Source organism: Eupeodes corollae, chromosome 1, assembly GCF_945859685.1.
Source record: "Eupeodes corollae chromosome 1, idEupCoro1.1, whole genome shotgun sequence".
Lineage (NCBI taxonomy): Eukaryota > Metazoa > Arthropoda > Insecta > Diptera > Syrphidae > Eupeodes > Eupeodes corollae.
In genome coordinates this window covers 73,887,678-73,906,183 of record NC_079147.1, presented here as the reverse complement: position 1 = coordinate 73,906,183, position 18,506 = coordinate 73,887,678, and the positions used below count along the sequence as shown (strand labels likewise).

Genomic DNA, 18,506 nt, shown 5'->3' with positions numbered 1-18,506 from the left:
GTTTTTTAATTAATTTTATGCTAGTTTTGGTTTTTTATTTGTGAAAAATTGAATATAATGAATTATATATTCCGTATTATATGAGTTACACAGAAAAAAAGTTGTGATACGTCCAAAATGCAATTCTTTGCTATATCTACACTTCTACACTAATATTATAAAAAGGGAAGATATGTGTTTTTGTATTTTTGTCTCAAATATATTAACTCAAAAAGTACTGGACTGGTTTTATTAACTCTTTTTTATTAGAAAGCTACATCATCACTGAGTAACATAGGATATATTTAGTTCTAGATTACCATAGAAATCTTTATAAATTCCTATTAAAACCAACCGAAAAGGTGTAAAAAAATATAGCAATAAAAAAGCTTTCGTCGCATACGCTGCAAAGAGTATTAATGATAGGACAAACAAATGTTCTACAAAATCTACACTAATATTATAAAGAGGAAAGATTTGTATTTTTGTATGTAACTATTGATCAGAGAATTAAGAGATATTGTGATTGTAGCAACTATCTCTACGGGTCCCACGGCCGGTCAGATGGCGCATGTTCGTTGGATCCCGATGATACCAATTGATTTGTCCAAATCTTTTAAAAGCTTACAATTCCCTTTAAAAATATAATTTGCCCCAACAATAAATAAATCCCAGGGACAAACTTCTTACATAGTTGGTATCGACTTAAGGAAAGAGTGCTTTTCTCACGGGCAATGGTATATGGCACTTTCCCGAGTAGGATCTCCTGAAAATCAATACTTTTTTTGCCACCTACAAATATCACAGCCAACGTAGTCTACAGGGAGGCTTTAAGATAAGCATACACTTTTTTTCTAATTTAGTAATTCATGGTAGTTTTAATTAGCATGCTTATAACTTAAATATCTGTATCTTCTTATGTCTACCCGTGCGAAGCCGGGACTAGTCGCTAGTAAGAAATAAAGGTACAAAAATTATTTGCAAAATACTTTAAAAGAAAATTGTAACTTACACATTTTTGTTAAAATAAAATCATTTGCATGAGTGAAGGAAGATTTTTTTTTTTAAAAAACAAAATTATCTTTAATAAAATCAAAAGCGTTAGGACAACATTTGATTTTTAATGAGCAAAAATAAATTATTAAAAGTATGTATCGAGTAATTTAAGGAAAGTTTCATAATATTGAGAAACGAGAAAAAGGTTGATTTGATTTGTAGTATTTCAAACAACGCCAACACAAAATTATATTTTTTCTACTATAAGTTCAATTTATTGATGATCTATTGTAATAGAAGACAAAGTATTTGAAATAATGGTTTTAGTTAAGAGATTTTAAGCTAGAAAACTGATAGGTATAGTATCGCGCTTTAAACCTTCTATGAAGCTATTTTAAATTGTATGCTATTGATTGAGATGAGATTTTTCTATTTATTTACTGGTGATTGCTAGATTGAATTTTGAAATTGTCAAACACGATTTTCTAAAACTCACCCTGAAAATACATACTAGAAAAATTGACTTCCCAACCTTCAGACCGAAGACATTTCTGATTTTGTCTTTGCTAAATTAAACTTCAGTTTATGTTATCTATTGACAATTTAAGCCCATTTTAAAACGATAATCTGGAGTCCAAAAATAAACACTATGGAACCTATGTTTCAGCTGTTTCGAAATCTATAAAACGTTAAAAATAAACAAACTGATTGAGTAAATTAAGTTCCGGGACATTTAATTTGAAAATTTAAAATCAAAAATTTAAATGACAAAAGACTTAAGAATATATCAATATTTTTATATTTTGCTGGATGTTGGAATGCAACCAACTAACATAAAACGAAAGCTCTACTTAACCCGGTTGGACCGGACCCCTTTGAAATAGATGAAGATTTTTGTTAAGAAAGGCATCGATTCGGGAAAAAAAACTGTCAAGTTTATGATTGACCTTCTAAATATTAAAAACGTAATTTAATGAAACGTTTGCTAATATCTTCCAAGTCCTAAAACCAACAGCCCGACTTTATAAAATTTCTCAACTAATTTCAAAGATTTTGGCTCTCCAGCTAAGGAAATTTATTTTTGTACCCTTTACAAGCCATTTTGTATAGGTTAGTAGAAGTTGAATATGCCTTAAATCTGTTTCTTACTAAACAGAGTACTCAAATTCTTTATGAATAGTAGCTGTGTCTAACATACTTATGTTAAATTTAGACTACAGTTCAAATAGACTCGGGTATAAAATATGACTATGAATATGCCCCAAATTGTTTTGTGTCTTAAATTAAGGTATGTTTTAATTCATAAACGCAGAAATATTGAATTTAGGAGACACTAACGTAAGTTTCATGATTCTTCTTCTTGAAAAATTGGGAATAACGCGACAAAGGTAAACAGGGTTGCTGTTTTTGTTTTAAAATATTCTACAACAAGTACAATAAGGACATTTTCTGTTTTGAATGACCCTCAAAACCCCTACCTACGTTCTTCCCTGATAAACAATAATCTTAATGTGTATTAACCTAACTTTTACATTCCTAGATTCCGAAAGTTTTCTTAATATGTCATATTTAAGAGCTAAAAGACAATAGTTTAGAGGGTTTTGCTGCAATTCACGCAGAAATGTAAGAAATTGTTTTAAAAAGTAGCTTCTTTCCAAAAATAAAATATGCATTTCTTGTATCCATTTCTATTTATGCTAAGAACGCTAAAAAAATTAAAAAATCCAGAAAATGAGAGAGGATCTGATATGAAGAAATTTCGGTCTTTTTTGATGAAGTTTTTTCGAACTCAATTTTCAGGAGTCTATAATTTCTATCGCTTACACGTGGATCTTAAAGAATTCAAGAAATCTTATAAATTTTAGAGTTCTTGAATTTAAGAAAATAGGTGCTTTTAAGTACATAATTTCTCCCAAAAAAATTAAATTAAATTAAATCACAAATTACACGTTTCAGAATCAGAATCTCTTTTCACTTCAAATCTCAAGAAATTCAAAGCTTGTATATCAATAGATATGACCCGTTTATTATTTTGAATTAGCCATTAGTTTAACAAAAGTGTAACTTTTGCTATTTTTGGGACATTTATATTATTGAAACTCGTGTTTAAATATTAGTTCCAGAGCATCCAAAGCAAATTCACCTGAAATTTTGAAAACAAAAATGTTATTTGTTTTGGAAAGCAAACCACTTTTTGGTGAATGTCGTTAAATTACTAACAAATCTATAGAGATAATCTTTACTCATACAACTTAACTGTATAAGCTTTATGGCTCATATGACCCCCCTGGTCAGTTGATGAATTATGCTGAATTTTCGATTCATATTTTGTTCTTGGTCCAGTCCTCAGTTAAAAGTAGTACTTTTTGCAACGAAGTTTAAGGAAGCATTTCATATAAAAAAAAAATAAATAAGTCAAAATATAATGGAGGTCATATCCATTTACACAATAGTTTTGAATTGAAGGGAATTCCTACAAAAAGCAAATAAATTATCTCCCAGGGGGGGGGTCATGACTCATCCAATCCCCCCCTAAATCCGCCATTGTCACGTATTTGCATTGGTTTCAAACTTAGAATAAGGTTGTGCTGAGGCTGCATTTAATATATTTTGAGGAAAAAATACCAATAAGTCGAAGTTTATGATTTGTTTTTTTTTTCTTCTTGTATTTACTTGCCAAAACGTTGGAAAAAGGAACGATTTATTTCATTTGGTGAAATAAAATTCTGATTATCCTTTAAACCCTTAAACCCTTATGTTTCCTGAACATCAGAAACTATTTGCGAATTGCGAATAATTTTAAATTTTCTAGATAATTAATTTTGTCTGATTTTAAGTGTTTATTGAATTTGTTGACTTTTCAAAAAATAGAAAATACAGCACCAAACTGATTCTAATTAAAAAATTCTAAATCATTGAAGATGGATTCTCGGTGCTTATGTAAAAGGCTCTTTAAAAATGCAGAGGAGTCCTTTAAATGAGATTTAGGTGAAAGAAAGTTTGAGTTATAAGTATTATATTAGATTGTACCCGCAACTTTGTCCGCATTAGATATTTTTTTTGGATAGTAGTATGAAAAAACTTAAGCTGTACTTTGATGAACGTATGTTTGCATTATGCCGAGATGGGAAGAGGCTACACGAAGTGTGATTGTCAAGGTTATAGGTTAGGTTAGGTTAATACATTTTAAGAAGAAGATAGGTTACTGCAATATATTTTTATATTACACCTGCAACTTTCAGCGTTTGGTCCTGAGCTTTATTTATTGTTATTGCAAATGCTGCTTTCAGAGGAGCTGCTCTATTTTAAACTGAAACGGCAAAACGGCAGTGATGGATTAACGCCTAGGTCCGTGAGGCCCGGGCCTAAGGCGGCATAATTTGAGGGGTGGCAACACTTTTGAAATGCCAAAATTTTAGAGTCGAAAAACAATAATGCCAGAAATATGTCAAGTATATATTCAGGCCTTCAGACACAAATCAAAACAATTAATCCTTTAGCAGAAAACGTTCCTTGTGCAGCTCATTCTTTAAATTTGGTAGGATCAGTTCATGTGCAGTTGAATCGGTAACAGAAGCAGTCGACTTCTTTTCTACTTTGCAAGAACTATACAATTTCTTTACTGTATCTACACATCGTTGGGAGATTTTAGTGCAGCGTACAAATTTGAGAGTTAAGAGTCTTTCTCAAACTCGTTGGTCTCCTCGCCATGATGCATGTTACGCATACGAAAAAGAGTGGTCTGCAATAATTGATGCACTGGAATTTATTGTCGAAAGCAGGGATGAGAAACCGACTACGCGAGCTGGAGCTACAGGATTGCAGCGGAAATTACAGAATTTAGAAACAGCAATCTAGTCAGTCATTGTTTGGAATATAATTTTAAATCGTTTTAATGCTGCTAGTAAGAACCTTTAAGAATCTCAAGCTGATTTATCATCCGTTGTTCAGATCTATAACTCTCTGGCGCTATTTCCTTAAGACATGAGAGACAGACAATTTTTTAATTATGAAGAAAAAACCAAAACACTATCTGGAGTTCATGATTATTATCGTTATGATACTCATCGCAAAAAAAACAAGAAGAATTCAGACAGATGAGTCACGGGTATATGATAGAACACCTTTTTCTGGACAAGAAAATTCTAGACACTCTGAGTGTCTAATTGGCCGGGCGTAAAAGTGCATATGAAAAGCTCTACGAAAATTGTAATTTTATTGATGATTTATCCTAAATAGATACAAACGAATTAAAAAATCTTGCCAATAAATAAGTCAGTAAGTACCCTGACGATTTGGAAGAGGTGTTAGGCAATGAATGTATTCATTCATATTTTCAACTGAAAGATTCCTCAGCAAATACGGAAGATGTACGCTCTGCACACAAAATATGCAATGTAATGCTTTCATGGAGTCTTCGAGATGTTTATCTGAATGTGGACATTGCTCTCCGTATTTTTTTGAGTATTCCGGCTAGAAATTGTTCAGGAGAAAGATCTTTTTCCACTCTAAAACGTGTAAAAACCTATTTACGCCCAAGCATGGGCCAAGATAGACTTAATGCTCTTGCATTACTGTCAATTGAAGCTCAACTAGTAAAAGAAATTAATTATGACGATATAATCAACGTTTTTGCGCGGACCAAAGCCAGGAAAAAGAAATATTAAAATTAATTAATATTAAACAAAATATTTATTGATTTCTCTGTTTTAAGTTTATAACTTATTTATCTGTCATGTTTATTATTTATATTTCGATGAATAAAGTTATTTTAAAATAAAAATATTGGATCAAAATTAATGAAATTCAATTTATCAAAAAGGCGGCGCATCGAACGGGGCCTAGGGCGGCAGCCTAAATCCGTCACTGCAAATCGGTTGGAATTATCGGAATGCGGGGAATTAAAAAAAATGTTTTTTTTTTCTATTCCAGTCATGATTATAGCTTTTACGATATTTTGTTCTAAAGTGTATAAACTGTAGCTGTGTACCAATTCATAACTTTGGTGCGTCAAGATTTCTCATTAACAGGACTGGAACACCAACCTTCAATCTCAACTTATGAGAAGGCACCCCTGATAATTCCAAAGAATTAAGAAACTCTATGGGGTATGATGTTACTTGCTCCATGTCCATAACGTGTGAAGTTAGCATTAATATACGTGTATGATAAGTTTTACATGTTCGAAAACTTATTTCATAAAGGCGGAGAATGCGTTGTTTACCCGTAATACCAATTTTATCCAAATATTGTCCAAATCTTTGGTAATTTAGGAGTGAAAGCGATCAGATTCCTAGGAAAGTAATTTTTCCCATGAGCATGCGTTATTTTACCGAGGTCAAAAGTAACTCATGGCCTTTCTTCAGTCTCAAACTATATCCTAACCTAATTTCATTTAAATCTGTTTAGTAGTTTAGGCGTAAAAAAAATCGGCTCACCTGAATTTTCACATGGGAATGCGTCACTTTCCCGAGGTAAAAAGTAAAATATAGTAGTAGTTTAGGCGTGATTGAGTAACAGACGGACAGACAGAGTTACTTTCGCATTTATAATATTATAGTATAGAAGTATTAAAAAAAAAGTAATCCTTATATAATTCTCATGTCAAATTGTTTTCAATATTTGTGTTCTTTTTAAAATGAGCTCAAGAGGAGACAATGCATATCAGGACAAAATAGGGTATTAACTGTTTTGGTCTGATAGTGTAAGGTGGACAAAATGCTTCAGCAAATACTTGCTTACAAAGGCCTATTATACTTATAACTTTTCGTTCGAAAATAAAGAACAATTTTGTTTGTACTTTATTTGTATTTTTTTTATTAAAAATTGTCCTCCTCTATCAATCAATAGCATAACTTTTTCCCTCATCGAATATATTGGAAAAGAGTCCATATTGTTGACGGTTTATGACAGAAGTTAAGCATTTTCTGTGTCGAGAAATGACGTGAATGAAATTTCATGTCAATTAAAGGCCGTAGTATTATTAAAGCCAAAGTGTGATATTCGCTTTTTAAAACCAAACTACCAACTGTTAGAAGCGAAATAATTGTAATAATTTGTAAATTAAAATTAGGTAAAGTGTCTGCTTAATATTTTGAAAAATGTAAATACCTTAGTAAAACAAACTATGACAAGTCAGTATTGATGAATTTTTGGAATCGGAGAAAATACTGATGTGCAGAAGGGTTGTTGCGGATGTACAAATTTTGACATCCGCGGAGGCGGATGCGGATTTTTTGAGGCTCATATCCGCGGATGAGGATGCGGATGCGGATTTTAGAATGTATTACATAAAAACAATTTTAAGTCCCGTAATAAAGGAAAATTGTATTGATTACCTTTGCGTTTAATAATTAAATTTAAAAGTGGGTGAGTTATATTTAATAAAAAGCAAGATTGCAGCCTTCTCAGACTGTAATCTGTTTCTTAGTGGATCGTATATTAATCCAGCTCCGCTAAATAGTAGTTCGCTGGAAACACTGGTTGGTGGAGGTGATAAATACGTCAGTACATTTTTGGAGAGCCTTTTAAAGTGGATTGTTATCCAATTCTAGTCTTTTTTTATTTCGGTAACGTGCTAACTCCCTTCGGAGAAGTGCTTCGGGACTAGCGTTATCAGATTCTCCTTCACCTTCGTCTTAAGTTGATGAATCTAGCATCATTGCCATATCGCTTCTGAAGCAAGCCTTGTAACTTAAACCGAACGTTCCTGGTTCCGAATGTAAATCTATCCATTTGACAACGTAGGAGAACTGGTGCTTAATGGAACATTTATCATCTTTAGAATTACATCTTTTATTCTTTCCTTGGTGATGGGTTTGAAATATTTATACTTATAGCGAGGGACTTAGTATGTTGAAATCGCACACAAATCGTTGTCTTGCAAAGATGAAAATTTTGTTGAAAAATGAGTTGCCAGCCGAATGGCATCAGTGTCCGATGGGTTTGATAAGTATTCATCAAGTTTTTCCCAAGCATTTGAATTATAGGAATCAAAGATGATATAAATGAAAAAATGCTCATTTCACGAATAGCTTCTTCAAAAGGTTTGAGTAGTTCCAGGCAGCTTTCAATTATTTTCCACTCTTGTGGCAAAATTGGATCAATATTGTTGTCATTGGCATAAAGACTTAACGCATCTTTTATTTTGGAAAAATGCTTTAACATGTAGAATGTGCTATTCCAGCGTGTCACACAATCCTGGAGAACTTAAAGATGTGGTTGATTAAGACTGTCCTGAATTTTTTCCAGCTGTTTTTGAACAATAGTTGAATGGTTGAAATGGGTGGAAATTTTCTTTAATTTTTGCGTAATGTCTTCTATATTTTCTTGCGATTGTGAGCCATGTCGAATTACAATTTGCATCTTGTGAACAGTGCAATCTTAATCAGTCAATGATGCTAGTTTCATACCTCTTTTCATATTGGAGCCCTCATCTCGTATAATACAGTGCACTTTTTCCTTCAAAATATTCCATTCGGTAAGCAAAAATCAAATGGGGTGGCGCAACAGTCCGTTGTGAACCAGGGCCTAGTGACTTACAACTCTCAACCATTCCTGTGTGCGAGTACTGTTGTCAGGAATGGAAGGGACCTACAATTTTAGGCCGAACCCGAACGGCTAGTTTTGAGAAAGCACTTTTTCATGACAAGAATTACTCTTGAAGGATTTGTCAATTCCTCGCAAGAGGCAGTACCCGCTAAAATTATTTTTTTTTTTTAAATAAGGTGGCACAGGCAGGGATTGAACCCAAGACCCCTTGCATGACAGTCCAACGCACTAACCATTATGCCACGGGTACTACCCATTCGGTAAGCATTGTGTTAAATTTGTCTGCAATGATGTCACCTGTATGGCGATCCTCAAACGTCTCGCATCTTAATACGATTGATATTCGTTCAAAGTTTTCTAATACTCCGTGGCAAGTTAAGCTTAGCAAGCTAGGAAACACTTGAGCTGGGATCTGTCCAAATATCAGAAGTAAAAGACATGTAGTCATATTTTTGTTTTGTTCATTGTTGGCGCTCTCAAATAAAACAAACTCTTCTGGGTGCTTTGACTTCAAGTGTTTTTTTTCCACATAATACATATTTTGCATTCGGACTTGTCAGCATCATTTTAATTTAAATTAAAACAGATCCAGATGCTGCTTTTTGTTGGTGGCGGCACTTATGTTCTGTATCTGTATCACTTTTTCACTTAATATGTAAAAATAAACTGTGTCCTCTGGCCACTTAGCAAGAGCTTTTATATCCTCATCTATTCCAGAACTTATATGTTTTATAATATATACAAAAAGGAGGGCGGTATAGTTTATGAAGGTAAGGCTGATGATGCTAAGCCTGAGAAAAGGGACGAATAAAGGAGATTCTCTCTGATATATATTTTAGGACGGGCGGTTGTTATAATTCATTGTGCATAATTGTAGACTTATTAACAACTTAAAATCACAACAATTAATATTGAATTTTGATGCATTATTTATGTGATAAAATTCGAAAAATATGAAATAAAAGTAAGACCGAAGTTTTTGTTTTAGTTAAGAACAAAGCAAAAATCTGGATTGAACTTTGTCATTTTAATAAGAATACCTTTTATAAAACCCGGTGGTGTTTATTTTTGTTGTTAATACTATTTATAATCCAATTTCACAACCTCGAGAACCGACCGCAATATGTCAAAAACTCAGAGAAACCGAATTTTTGTATAAAATGTGATATATTTTAAAAATCAGAACCATTGAAAGCGTATATTTTATGGAGATTGTTCCTGCACCATAATTCAACAACTTCAAAATCTAAGAATATAATAAAAGTTAACAACTAACAGCAATTCAATATTTAAAACCGGACAAGGAGTAAAAAAACATTAATTATAAAAATAAAAACAAATGCGGCCCCAAGTGGCTTCCTTGAGGAACATCGAAGGAAACATAAATTTCAAGACAATAACGGGCATATTAACTATATGAAAGTTTGAAAAACTTTTAAATAAATAAAGACTGAACATTTAAGCAATTAAAATGGTCAAGTTTTGGTTTCTTTTGTGTTATTATCCACAGGGGACTATTTTCCGTTGTTCGATCAATTCAATATATTAGGTTTTCAATTACAGTTAAAATAAGTTAGAGCAACTTTAACTAGCTAATGTTTTGTTAAACTAGGTTGAAGTTGTAAATTTTGTTATAAGTTCAATATTCTTCATTTGTTCGTTTGTAAGAGAGATCCAGTGCAAATCTTGAAGTTATGCATTTAGAAGCTTTCTTAAATTTGAATAAACAAAAAACTTACTTAAGACGAATGTTTTTCTATTTTAATGTGTAAAACATAATTTGCAATTTGTTTACAAAATGTATATGAAAGCATTTGTTATAAAATCACTACTTCTAACGTCATTTTCATGGAGAAAATGAGGTAAATTGAGAAACATAAAGGGTGGTTAAATTTTAAGGGGTGATGTTTAATTTGAATAAAATACGAATCGTGTAGAAAATTATTAACATTTCTTTTTGTATGACAATACTGTTATCGTTCAATTATATATGGAATAAAATATCGGCCAAATGGGGCCCAAGAACTCGGCGGCACACCTCCATCAGATGTTTCAAATTTTCAATGGCCCGATATTGCTTGCAGCCTATGCATCGCATCAAATCATCAAATAGTCTCGCTTTAAGGGTTCGTTGGTTTTTCGACAATCACTCTTGGGTTATCACGTGTACAAATGCGGCATTGACGAATTCACTGAGGTGAAAATGTGCCTCACCTTTTTTTTCAACATTGATCATCAGCTGCTGCCATTTCTTATGCCACAATTTTGGCAATTGACGACGATTGAAATGGTACAGAGACTTTAGTTCTTGAGTCAATTGCACTTTGTATAAGCGTGTAAATGCAAGTCCTAATGCATAATGTTCATCAACGACGAGCGTGAGAGGTGCAATTGTTGGGCACAACGATGAGTTGAGGTGAATGGCTCTATCTAGAACAGGGGGAATATTTTGTTTCAATTTAAGCTGTTGCAGAAAAAGAAAGGAAGTGCTGTCAAGATTGTTTTAAATTTGATGAAAAATACTTTTTTGTCACATGACAAAAAAGAACCTTTAGATTAGCTTGCTTTGACCCTTTGCGTTGACACTTTAGTCAAAGTTTGTCGGTTTGACCAAATTATGGCTAAGAATTTAGTTTTATTTAAAAGATAAAGGTTTCATACAGAAATATTCAAACAAATATTGGAATAATCGTTCAAAATCATCCTAATATTATCCTTGGATTTTTTTTTTTGAATGATGTCAGGTCTTTTAATTTTCAATTCGCTGTTATATTTTTTTTTGCGAATGCGAACTAGGTTTTAGGTTTAGGTTTAGGTTTAAAAATTCATTTATTTCTTATAATAAGTTTCGATACATCAAGTTCAATAAGACTAAAATGTAAATAAAAAATTTTGAAATAAGTAGTGGCATTATTGTTAGAAAATAAAACAGTATTAAATGCCACTTCGGTAATTAACAAAAAATCAAATAAATAAATTGGGGGGGGGGTGACCCTTAATTTTAAACTTCAAGTATAAATATAAATATGTACAATTGGAAAATAAATCAAAGAGAATCACAATTAAAAAAATAATAAAGCAGAGTCCAGAAAATCTTAATTAAGGAATTACAAAAAGAACGCGACCAGATACAAAAATTTCAACAAATTAGAAAACCAATTCCCAAAAATTCACCAGAAATTAAAAGGAAAATACAAAAAACATTAAGTTTGTGAAAACATAATTTTTTCCAAATCACCGAAATCAGATTCAAACAACCAACTCTTAAGATGTTTCATGAAAAGATTTGGTAAAATAAGTGACCTTAACATACAAGGTAGTTTATTAAATAATCTAGAAGAAGCAACAGTATAAAAATTTCGAAAAGTAGTAGTCCGGAAGTTAGGAATAGATACAAGATATTGCAATTGCAAGTTGTTTCGTAGGTTATGACTGTCTAAAATTCTAAAATTAAGATTTCCTGAGCGCAAAAAAAAAGTGTTTAGGACTTTGAAACAATAGAGGTGACGAATTGGAAGAATTTTTAGTCTCACAAATAATGGAAAACTGTGATGCAGTCGCCGTTTTCTGCTTATTATTCTAATAACATACTTTTGGAGAGTAAGAATTGGTTTAACTTTGGAAAAGAGCGTTCCGCCCCAACAGGCAATTCCATATTGTAGTTTAGAGTGGAAAATCCCATAATAAATTTTTTTAAGAAGGTCGGGTGAGCAAGCTTTTTGGAGAAAGAAGAAGTGCCTGAGTGTAGTACGAAAATATTTTTGCAAATTCTCAGTTTGATTACTAAAGGTCATCTTTGAGTCGATTAGCAGTCCTAGATATTGAAAAACATCCACTTTTTCAATTTGAAAACAAAGATCACTACAAAATAGGTGGTCACAGTAAGTGATCGGTTTTTGTTTCAGAAGAGCAAGAGCAACTATGTAGTTTAAACGTTTTGCACTCAGGCACATGAAAAAAGATTTCCGGTTCGAAAACATTCTGAGAAGAAAGGCTGAAGAACATAATTTTCGTCTAAGAGCTTATTAATAATTTATGTTCAGCAAACCACGACCTAAAAAGATTCAAATCCCAATTTATATCTGCAACAAGATCAAGGGGACTATCAGCACCATAGGCACAACCAACATCATCTGCAAGAGCGGTAATTTTCGACTTGAATGGTAATTTAAATAAAGAGTTAATGAATGAAAAGAGCCTTGTGGTACTCCTTGTGGTACTCCAATATTAAGAAATTTGAAGCCACTTCTAGTATTGTTAATTTTTACTCGTAATGATCTATTAACAAGGTAGGATCCAAACCAATCTCTCATAAAGCTTCGAATACCAGCATTTTCCAATTTAGACAACATGATATCATGATCAACCATGTCAAAAGCTTTAGTGATATCGACAAACAAGCCAGCTGAACACTTTTTACTATCTAGTTAAAGAAAATCTCGGAGCAAAATTTTAGAAGAGCGTCTTCCGTGCATTTACCTTTCTGAAACCCAAATTGCAGGGAACTAAAGAAGTTAAATAAATAAGCCAAAACATCAACTAAGTAACAAGCTATAGTTTTAAGCATATTGTTTGAGATACCATCAGCTCCACAAGTCTTCGAATTTTTGAGCGAACCAATACTTCTCAAAAGTTCAAATGCAGTTATAGGTTCGAAAAAAAATGTGTTTTGGTTCAAAGGATCACCACAAATACTGGATGAGCTACAGATTGCACAGGTGGGACAAAAAGAAGATTGCAAGGAAACTGAAACATTGGCAAAGTAATCAATGAATTTATTAGCAATAGCTAAAGTCTTATTAATAGACAATAGACTAGACGATCCGCAAACGGTAATGCCAAATAGTTACATTCATCAAACTTTTCGATAGATTACGTCTTTTAAAAGTCCAATAAACAATCTTTAAAAATTAATCAGAAGTGATGAACTTATGTTGGGAGAAAGTTCTTTGATGTTTTGAGTAGGTACGCACTGTCTTTTGAAATTCCTAGACACGTTTGTTAGACTTCATAATTTTAGAATTTTGTGTTGGTTACCACTCAAAAACATTTTGTATTTCATTCTAAACTAACAAATAGCCTTAAAAACTAATCTTTTTCTTTTCTTGAGAACTTTGTTCATTTAAAAAATAAAATCTGGGATATAATCGGCAAAAATGATAAATGACAATCACATTTTTGAAAAGTTAAATTGACTATCTTCGAGCCCTGCGTCTGTTTAAATTGATTCAACTCAATTCAATTCAATTTCTATTCAACAGTTTCAGTTTGTAATTGTCACAATTTATTGTTGCTATGTAAAGAACAAATTGGTTGTGTTGTAATAAGATTCTTACTTTCATGTGTTTTCTTGAATGTCGTGAACTTTTCACACGAATGGTTTTTTTTTAACGAAAAAAGGTAATAAGAAAATCGTCTATTCGTTTGTATGTCTGGTTCAAAAACGACCTTTTTCTGGGAAATGACTATCACATTTTTGTGGTGACAGCTTTTTTTTACATAGATCATTGTAGATTATTTTGACTGTCATTTATTAACAATCACCTTATAGCCGATTCATCCTCGTATGATAATTTTAGTCATAGGAGTTGCGTCAGCGAATTACTTTACAATTTAAAAAAACATCAATGATTGAATTTTCAACCTACACACTCGTTGATATTAATGTCAAAGCTAACGACATCTCAATCAAAGAGTTTCGGATTAAAGTTGTCAGCTATCAGAATTGGAATTATCGTTTATGGTTTGTTGTGACATTCACAGTGAGAAGTTTTTAAAGTCCAAAAAGAAGCTTTAAACAAAGAAGCCTTAAATGTAAGCTTGTTTCGAAAATAATTTATCTCAGGGAAAAATAATGACACAGTTTAAAACCAGTTAAATCTCAAATCTCTGCCAATTAAGTTTCATAAATATTCCTGCGGCATTAATATGCAAATATAAAACTAATATTTGTGCTGAAATCAATTCTTATTTCAATAAACAAACCATAATTTATCAAACGCGAAAGCCACCCACTCCAAACCCACAGCATTTTTAAATGTTTCTCAATCGTCTCGTAGCGTCTTGTCTCGTCGTAATAATTGTAATCGTGGTCAAAGTCGTTCTATCTACACCTACGTACAACAAACTAAGGAATCTACATCATCTTTCAAAAGCGTTTTCCTATATGATACCTAAATACATAGTTTTTAAATCTTAATACAATTTTATTGGTTTAAAGTTAAAATTAAATACCTAAATATATTTACATATATGCTCAATTAAGTAATTTATAATAATTATAACCTCGTTTATCCTACACGGTTCTCAAGCCAGCATTTATTCGATGATTGAGCTCAGCTGCATGGTGTGATTGCATTCCGATGTTAGTGGGATAATAGGCCGCCGCTGCCGCTGGATTAAATCCACCCAATGGGCTTGTTATCATGAGCAGGGGATGCATTGGCAGGTCATAACCCAGGGTAGCAGGGTTTGGTGTGGGATAATGCAGGAACGGTATATTGCCAGCGTTTATCGTGTGCAACGGTGGCAGGGGCACGTGTCGTTGGGAAAACCGCTCATCTTCCTCGGGTCGATCGTCCACCGAAATGTCATCCACCGATATTACAGAATCCTTGTCGGGTGTGATGAGGCTCTCAATGGTGAACGACCTTTTTGGTCGATCATGAATCAGCGTTGTTGTTTGTAACGGTGACATCGGTCGAACAGGCGAGGAATTTACCATTGGCGGCAGGCGTTGCATGTACATGGTTGGATCGGCAGCCATGGGTGGCGGGCACATCGGAGCCGGTGCATTATTGGTGGTAAAAAAGAAGCGATTCAAGTTCGCCAGTGCTGCCAACTCCTCATTGAGCAAATCTTTATCATTCTTGTGCAGCTTAAAACGCTTCCGCCGCCGTAAAAGACTTCCATTCTCAAACATGTCGAAGGCTTGGGGATGCAAGGCCCAATAGGCACCCTTGCCCGGTCGATCGGGTCGACGAGGAACTTTGATAAAACAGTCGTTAAAGCTTAAATTATGACGCAGTGAATTCTGCCATCGTTGGGTATTTTTTCTGTAGTACGGAAATCGGTCTGTGATAAATTTATAAATGTCACTCAGCGGGAGCATTTTTTCCGGCGAGCTCCAGATTGCCATAGCGGTAAGCGATATATACGAATATGGCGGCTTTTGATCTCCGTAAGATTCGCGTGATGGTCGCGGCATATTTTTAATTTTCTTTTTTCACTGCGATGGTCACTGTCACTTTAATGTCACAAATTTAGTGGATTTCTATATTGGTATCTACTAGACGATGTGATAAGAAACGATATTGAAAACGACAACCGCGTGATTTTGCCGCCGTATTGTCAACCGCCCAAAAGACTGGTTTTCCAAGTGCGACCGTGTAAACAACACTAACCAGCGAACAACGGACACAGGACACAAAGAGGTGCTACCCCAGCACTCATCATCATCACCATCACCATTGTCGCCATATTGTGACTGTGTTCGTCTATTTTTCATCGAGAGTCAACATCCGTCCATTTCACCATTCCACCAACAAATATTTTATAAAGAAAAACCAAAAAACAAATTAACTACCGAAAACCACACGTTCCGTACTCTTTTTTGAACCCAACTATCGCGCAAGAAGGTGTTGAAATATAAAATTACTGATCGCTGATGATTTTCGATGTCGGTGTCGGTGTCGGTGTCCGTATCGGAGCCTTTATACCTCGTTAGGGTCCCCTAAACGATGAGATAGGTGCTCTCTCTTTCTCCCGAACTGAACAAAACCAAACACACAAAAAAAGGTCCCCCCACACAGGGCTCCAAACAAGGTCCGCGTTTGTTTTGTTTTGTCTTCTTTTTTACTTTTTACCGTCGGCGACGATTTGCGGTGCCATCTGTGTGTGCAAGCTTCGCGCTCGCTAATCAAACTGTGTGCACAGGGATGGAAGAAGAATATAAACAACAACCTCCCCCTGATGAGGCGCGAAATAACAAATAAGAAAATCACGACGCCTCACCACGCCACACCACGCCACGCCGCGTCGCCGTCGTCGTCGTCATAAAACTTTGTGTGTTCGATGTTCCCTGTTCGCAAACACCAAACAACAGTAACCAAACCAACACTTTGCTCAAAAGCCAGTTTGTTTGGACACACGACTGATTGGCTTTGTTCTTCGTTCACCGTGTTTTTGTTTTGTTTCTGTCGCTGTCAGTGTCAGTTGCAGTGCAACAGCAGCAGCAGCGGCGTTGAGTAATTTCACTCCGGGGGAGTGTAAGCAGCAGTAAACAATCCCAAACCGGCTTGTTAGGGGCTTGTTAGCAATCAATTTGAGGCAACGTTTTCACTATACCAATACCGATACCGAACAACGCCACAAGACACGCCCATCACTAACACTTGTTTGTAACGGTGGAAAAACAAAATGTCCACCAACCCGTTGGCTTGTTCTCCATTTTTTAATTCTCCCAGCGAAATCACTACACAACAGATGGGTGTTACTTTTCGGTTATTGGTGGCTTCCAATTGGCTGTGAATCTCATTAAAAATGGAAGTCCATTGCAGTGAGAGTGAATGAGAAATAGAGAAGGAAAATAATGCAAGGGAGTGTGTGTAATATTGACTCTCACTCAGCGTCAGCGTCAGCACTTTGTTTGAAAAGTTGTTTCTAAATATTTGATGAAAACTGTAATAACATGGTTTTTCGTTGTTTTCCGGAGTTGTTCTTTTTTATTTTGTTTTGTTAATTTTTTAAGTTTATTTTTATTTGAAAACACAACAAAGACTAGGGAGAAGATATTATGTTGTTGTCTCTCTTGTGCTTGTTTCTTTTCTATCTATCTATCTATAGCAATAGGTACTTTTAATGATGGATTGTTAACATTATTTTCTGAGGGGAATTTATCCGAAGAGAAGAGGCGGATGTGTACTTACCTGGTAAATAATAGAACATGCGGTTATTGAATTATAACATGCACAATGCAGTTATAGCTTAAAAGAGGAATAATAAGAAACAACAAAGCAAACTTAACAAATTTTCTATTGAAATTGCTTTTAACGTTGTCGTTGGAAGTATTGAAATATCTAAAATGCAATTTGATTTTTTGAGAGTATCTTTGATATTTCGGATAAGACGTGTATTAAGTTTGTCTTTTTTTCTCTTTTTTTTTGTGTTTATGTTGATTGTTTTGGGAAAACAATTAATTGAGCATGATTTAGACAATTTTTTCGAATGCATACATTTGTTAAGTAGGGAAGCTTGTTGTTTTGATGTTAATCTTTGGGTAGGCAACATTTGTGTATTAAGTTAAGGATGAGTTTACATTCGTGCAAATAATTGAAAATGTTGATGAGATTTGTTTGGGATCTACACGTGCGTTGCTTTTTTCTCAAGCTAAACTGTTTTTTGTTCTTATAAGTAAATATATAGATAAATCATTATTAATGAACCTTAGTGTATATTGAGACAAGGAGATTCGAAGTCTTACAGTACTTTATAGTGTCAAAGTAAGAGGGGAGAGTACGATAACTCAGGCGACGAAGTTTAATGACGGATTTGTATAGAACAGTTAAAAACAAGCATTTTTTACTAGTTTAAGTAAGTTTAATTGACTTCTTTATTTCTTAGAATAATAACATTACATAATATTCATTTCTAAAGCCTAATTGGTATGGCCTATTTGGCCGTCTACCAGAGTTACATATTATAATATGAATTCATTGAAAAAATACAGAAATTGTTAAAATTTGTTTTGTTTACTATTTTATATAATTAAAAATCTTCTACAATAATAGCTTTTCTATAACGCAGTGCTGTGATAACATAGTTGTAAAGTCCATCCCATCCCTGGTCGCCGTTGAGAATGCTGAGCATTTCTCCTTCTTCCAAGTTGCGTTTGTTGAAGTATCTCAACCGAATTTCAATCAGAACAGGACATATTGCAATAAAATGAAATGTATCTTCACGCGCTTTCAAGTTACATAGAC

General features: G+C 33.8%; 1 protein-coding gene across 1 annotated transcript; it reads right to left on the bottom strand.

Annotated features, from left to right (window-relative positions):
- Positions 1 to 14,708: 14,708 nt before the first annotated feature.
- LOC129940459 (fork head domain-containing protein FD4-like) lies at positions 14,709 to 16,068 on the bottom strand. Its single transcript, XM_056048805.1, has one exon. The coding sequence runs from the start codon at positions 15,731 to 15,733 to the stop codon at positions 14,822 to 14,824; it is 912 nt and encodes a 303-aa protein (XP_055904780.1). The 5' UTR covers positions 15,734 to 16,068; the 3' UTR covers positions 14,709 to 14,821.
- Positions 16,069 to 18,506: the final 2,438 nt, after the last annotated feature.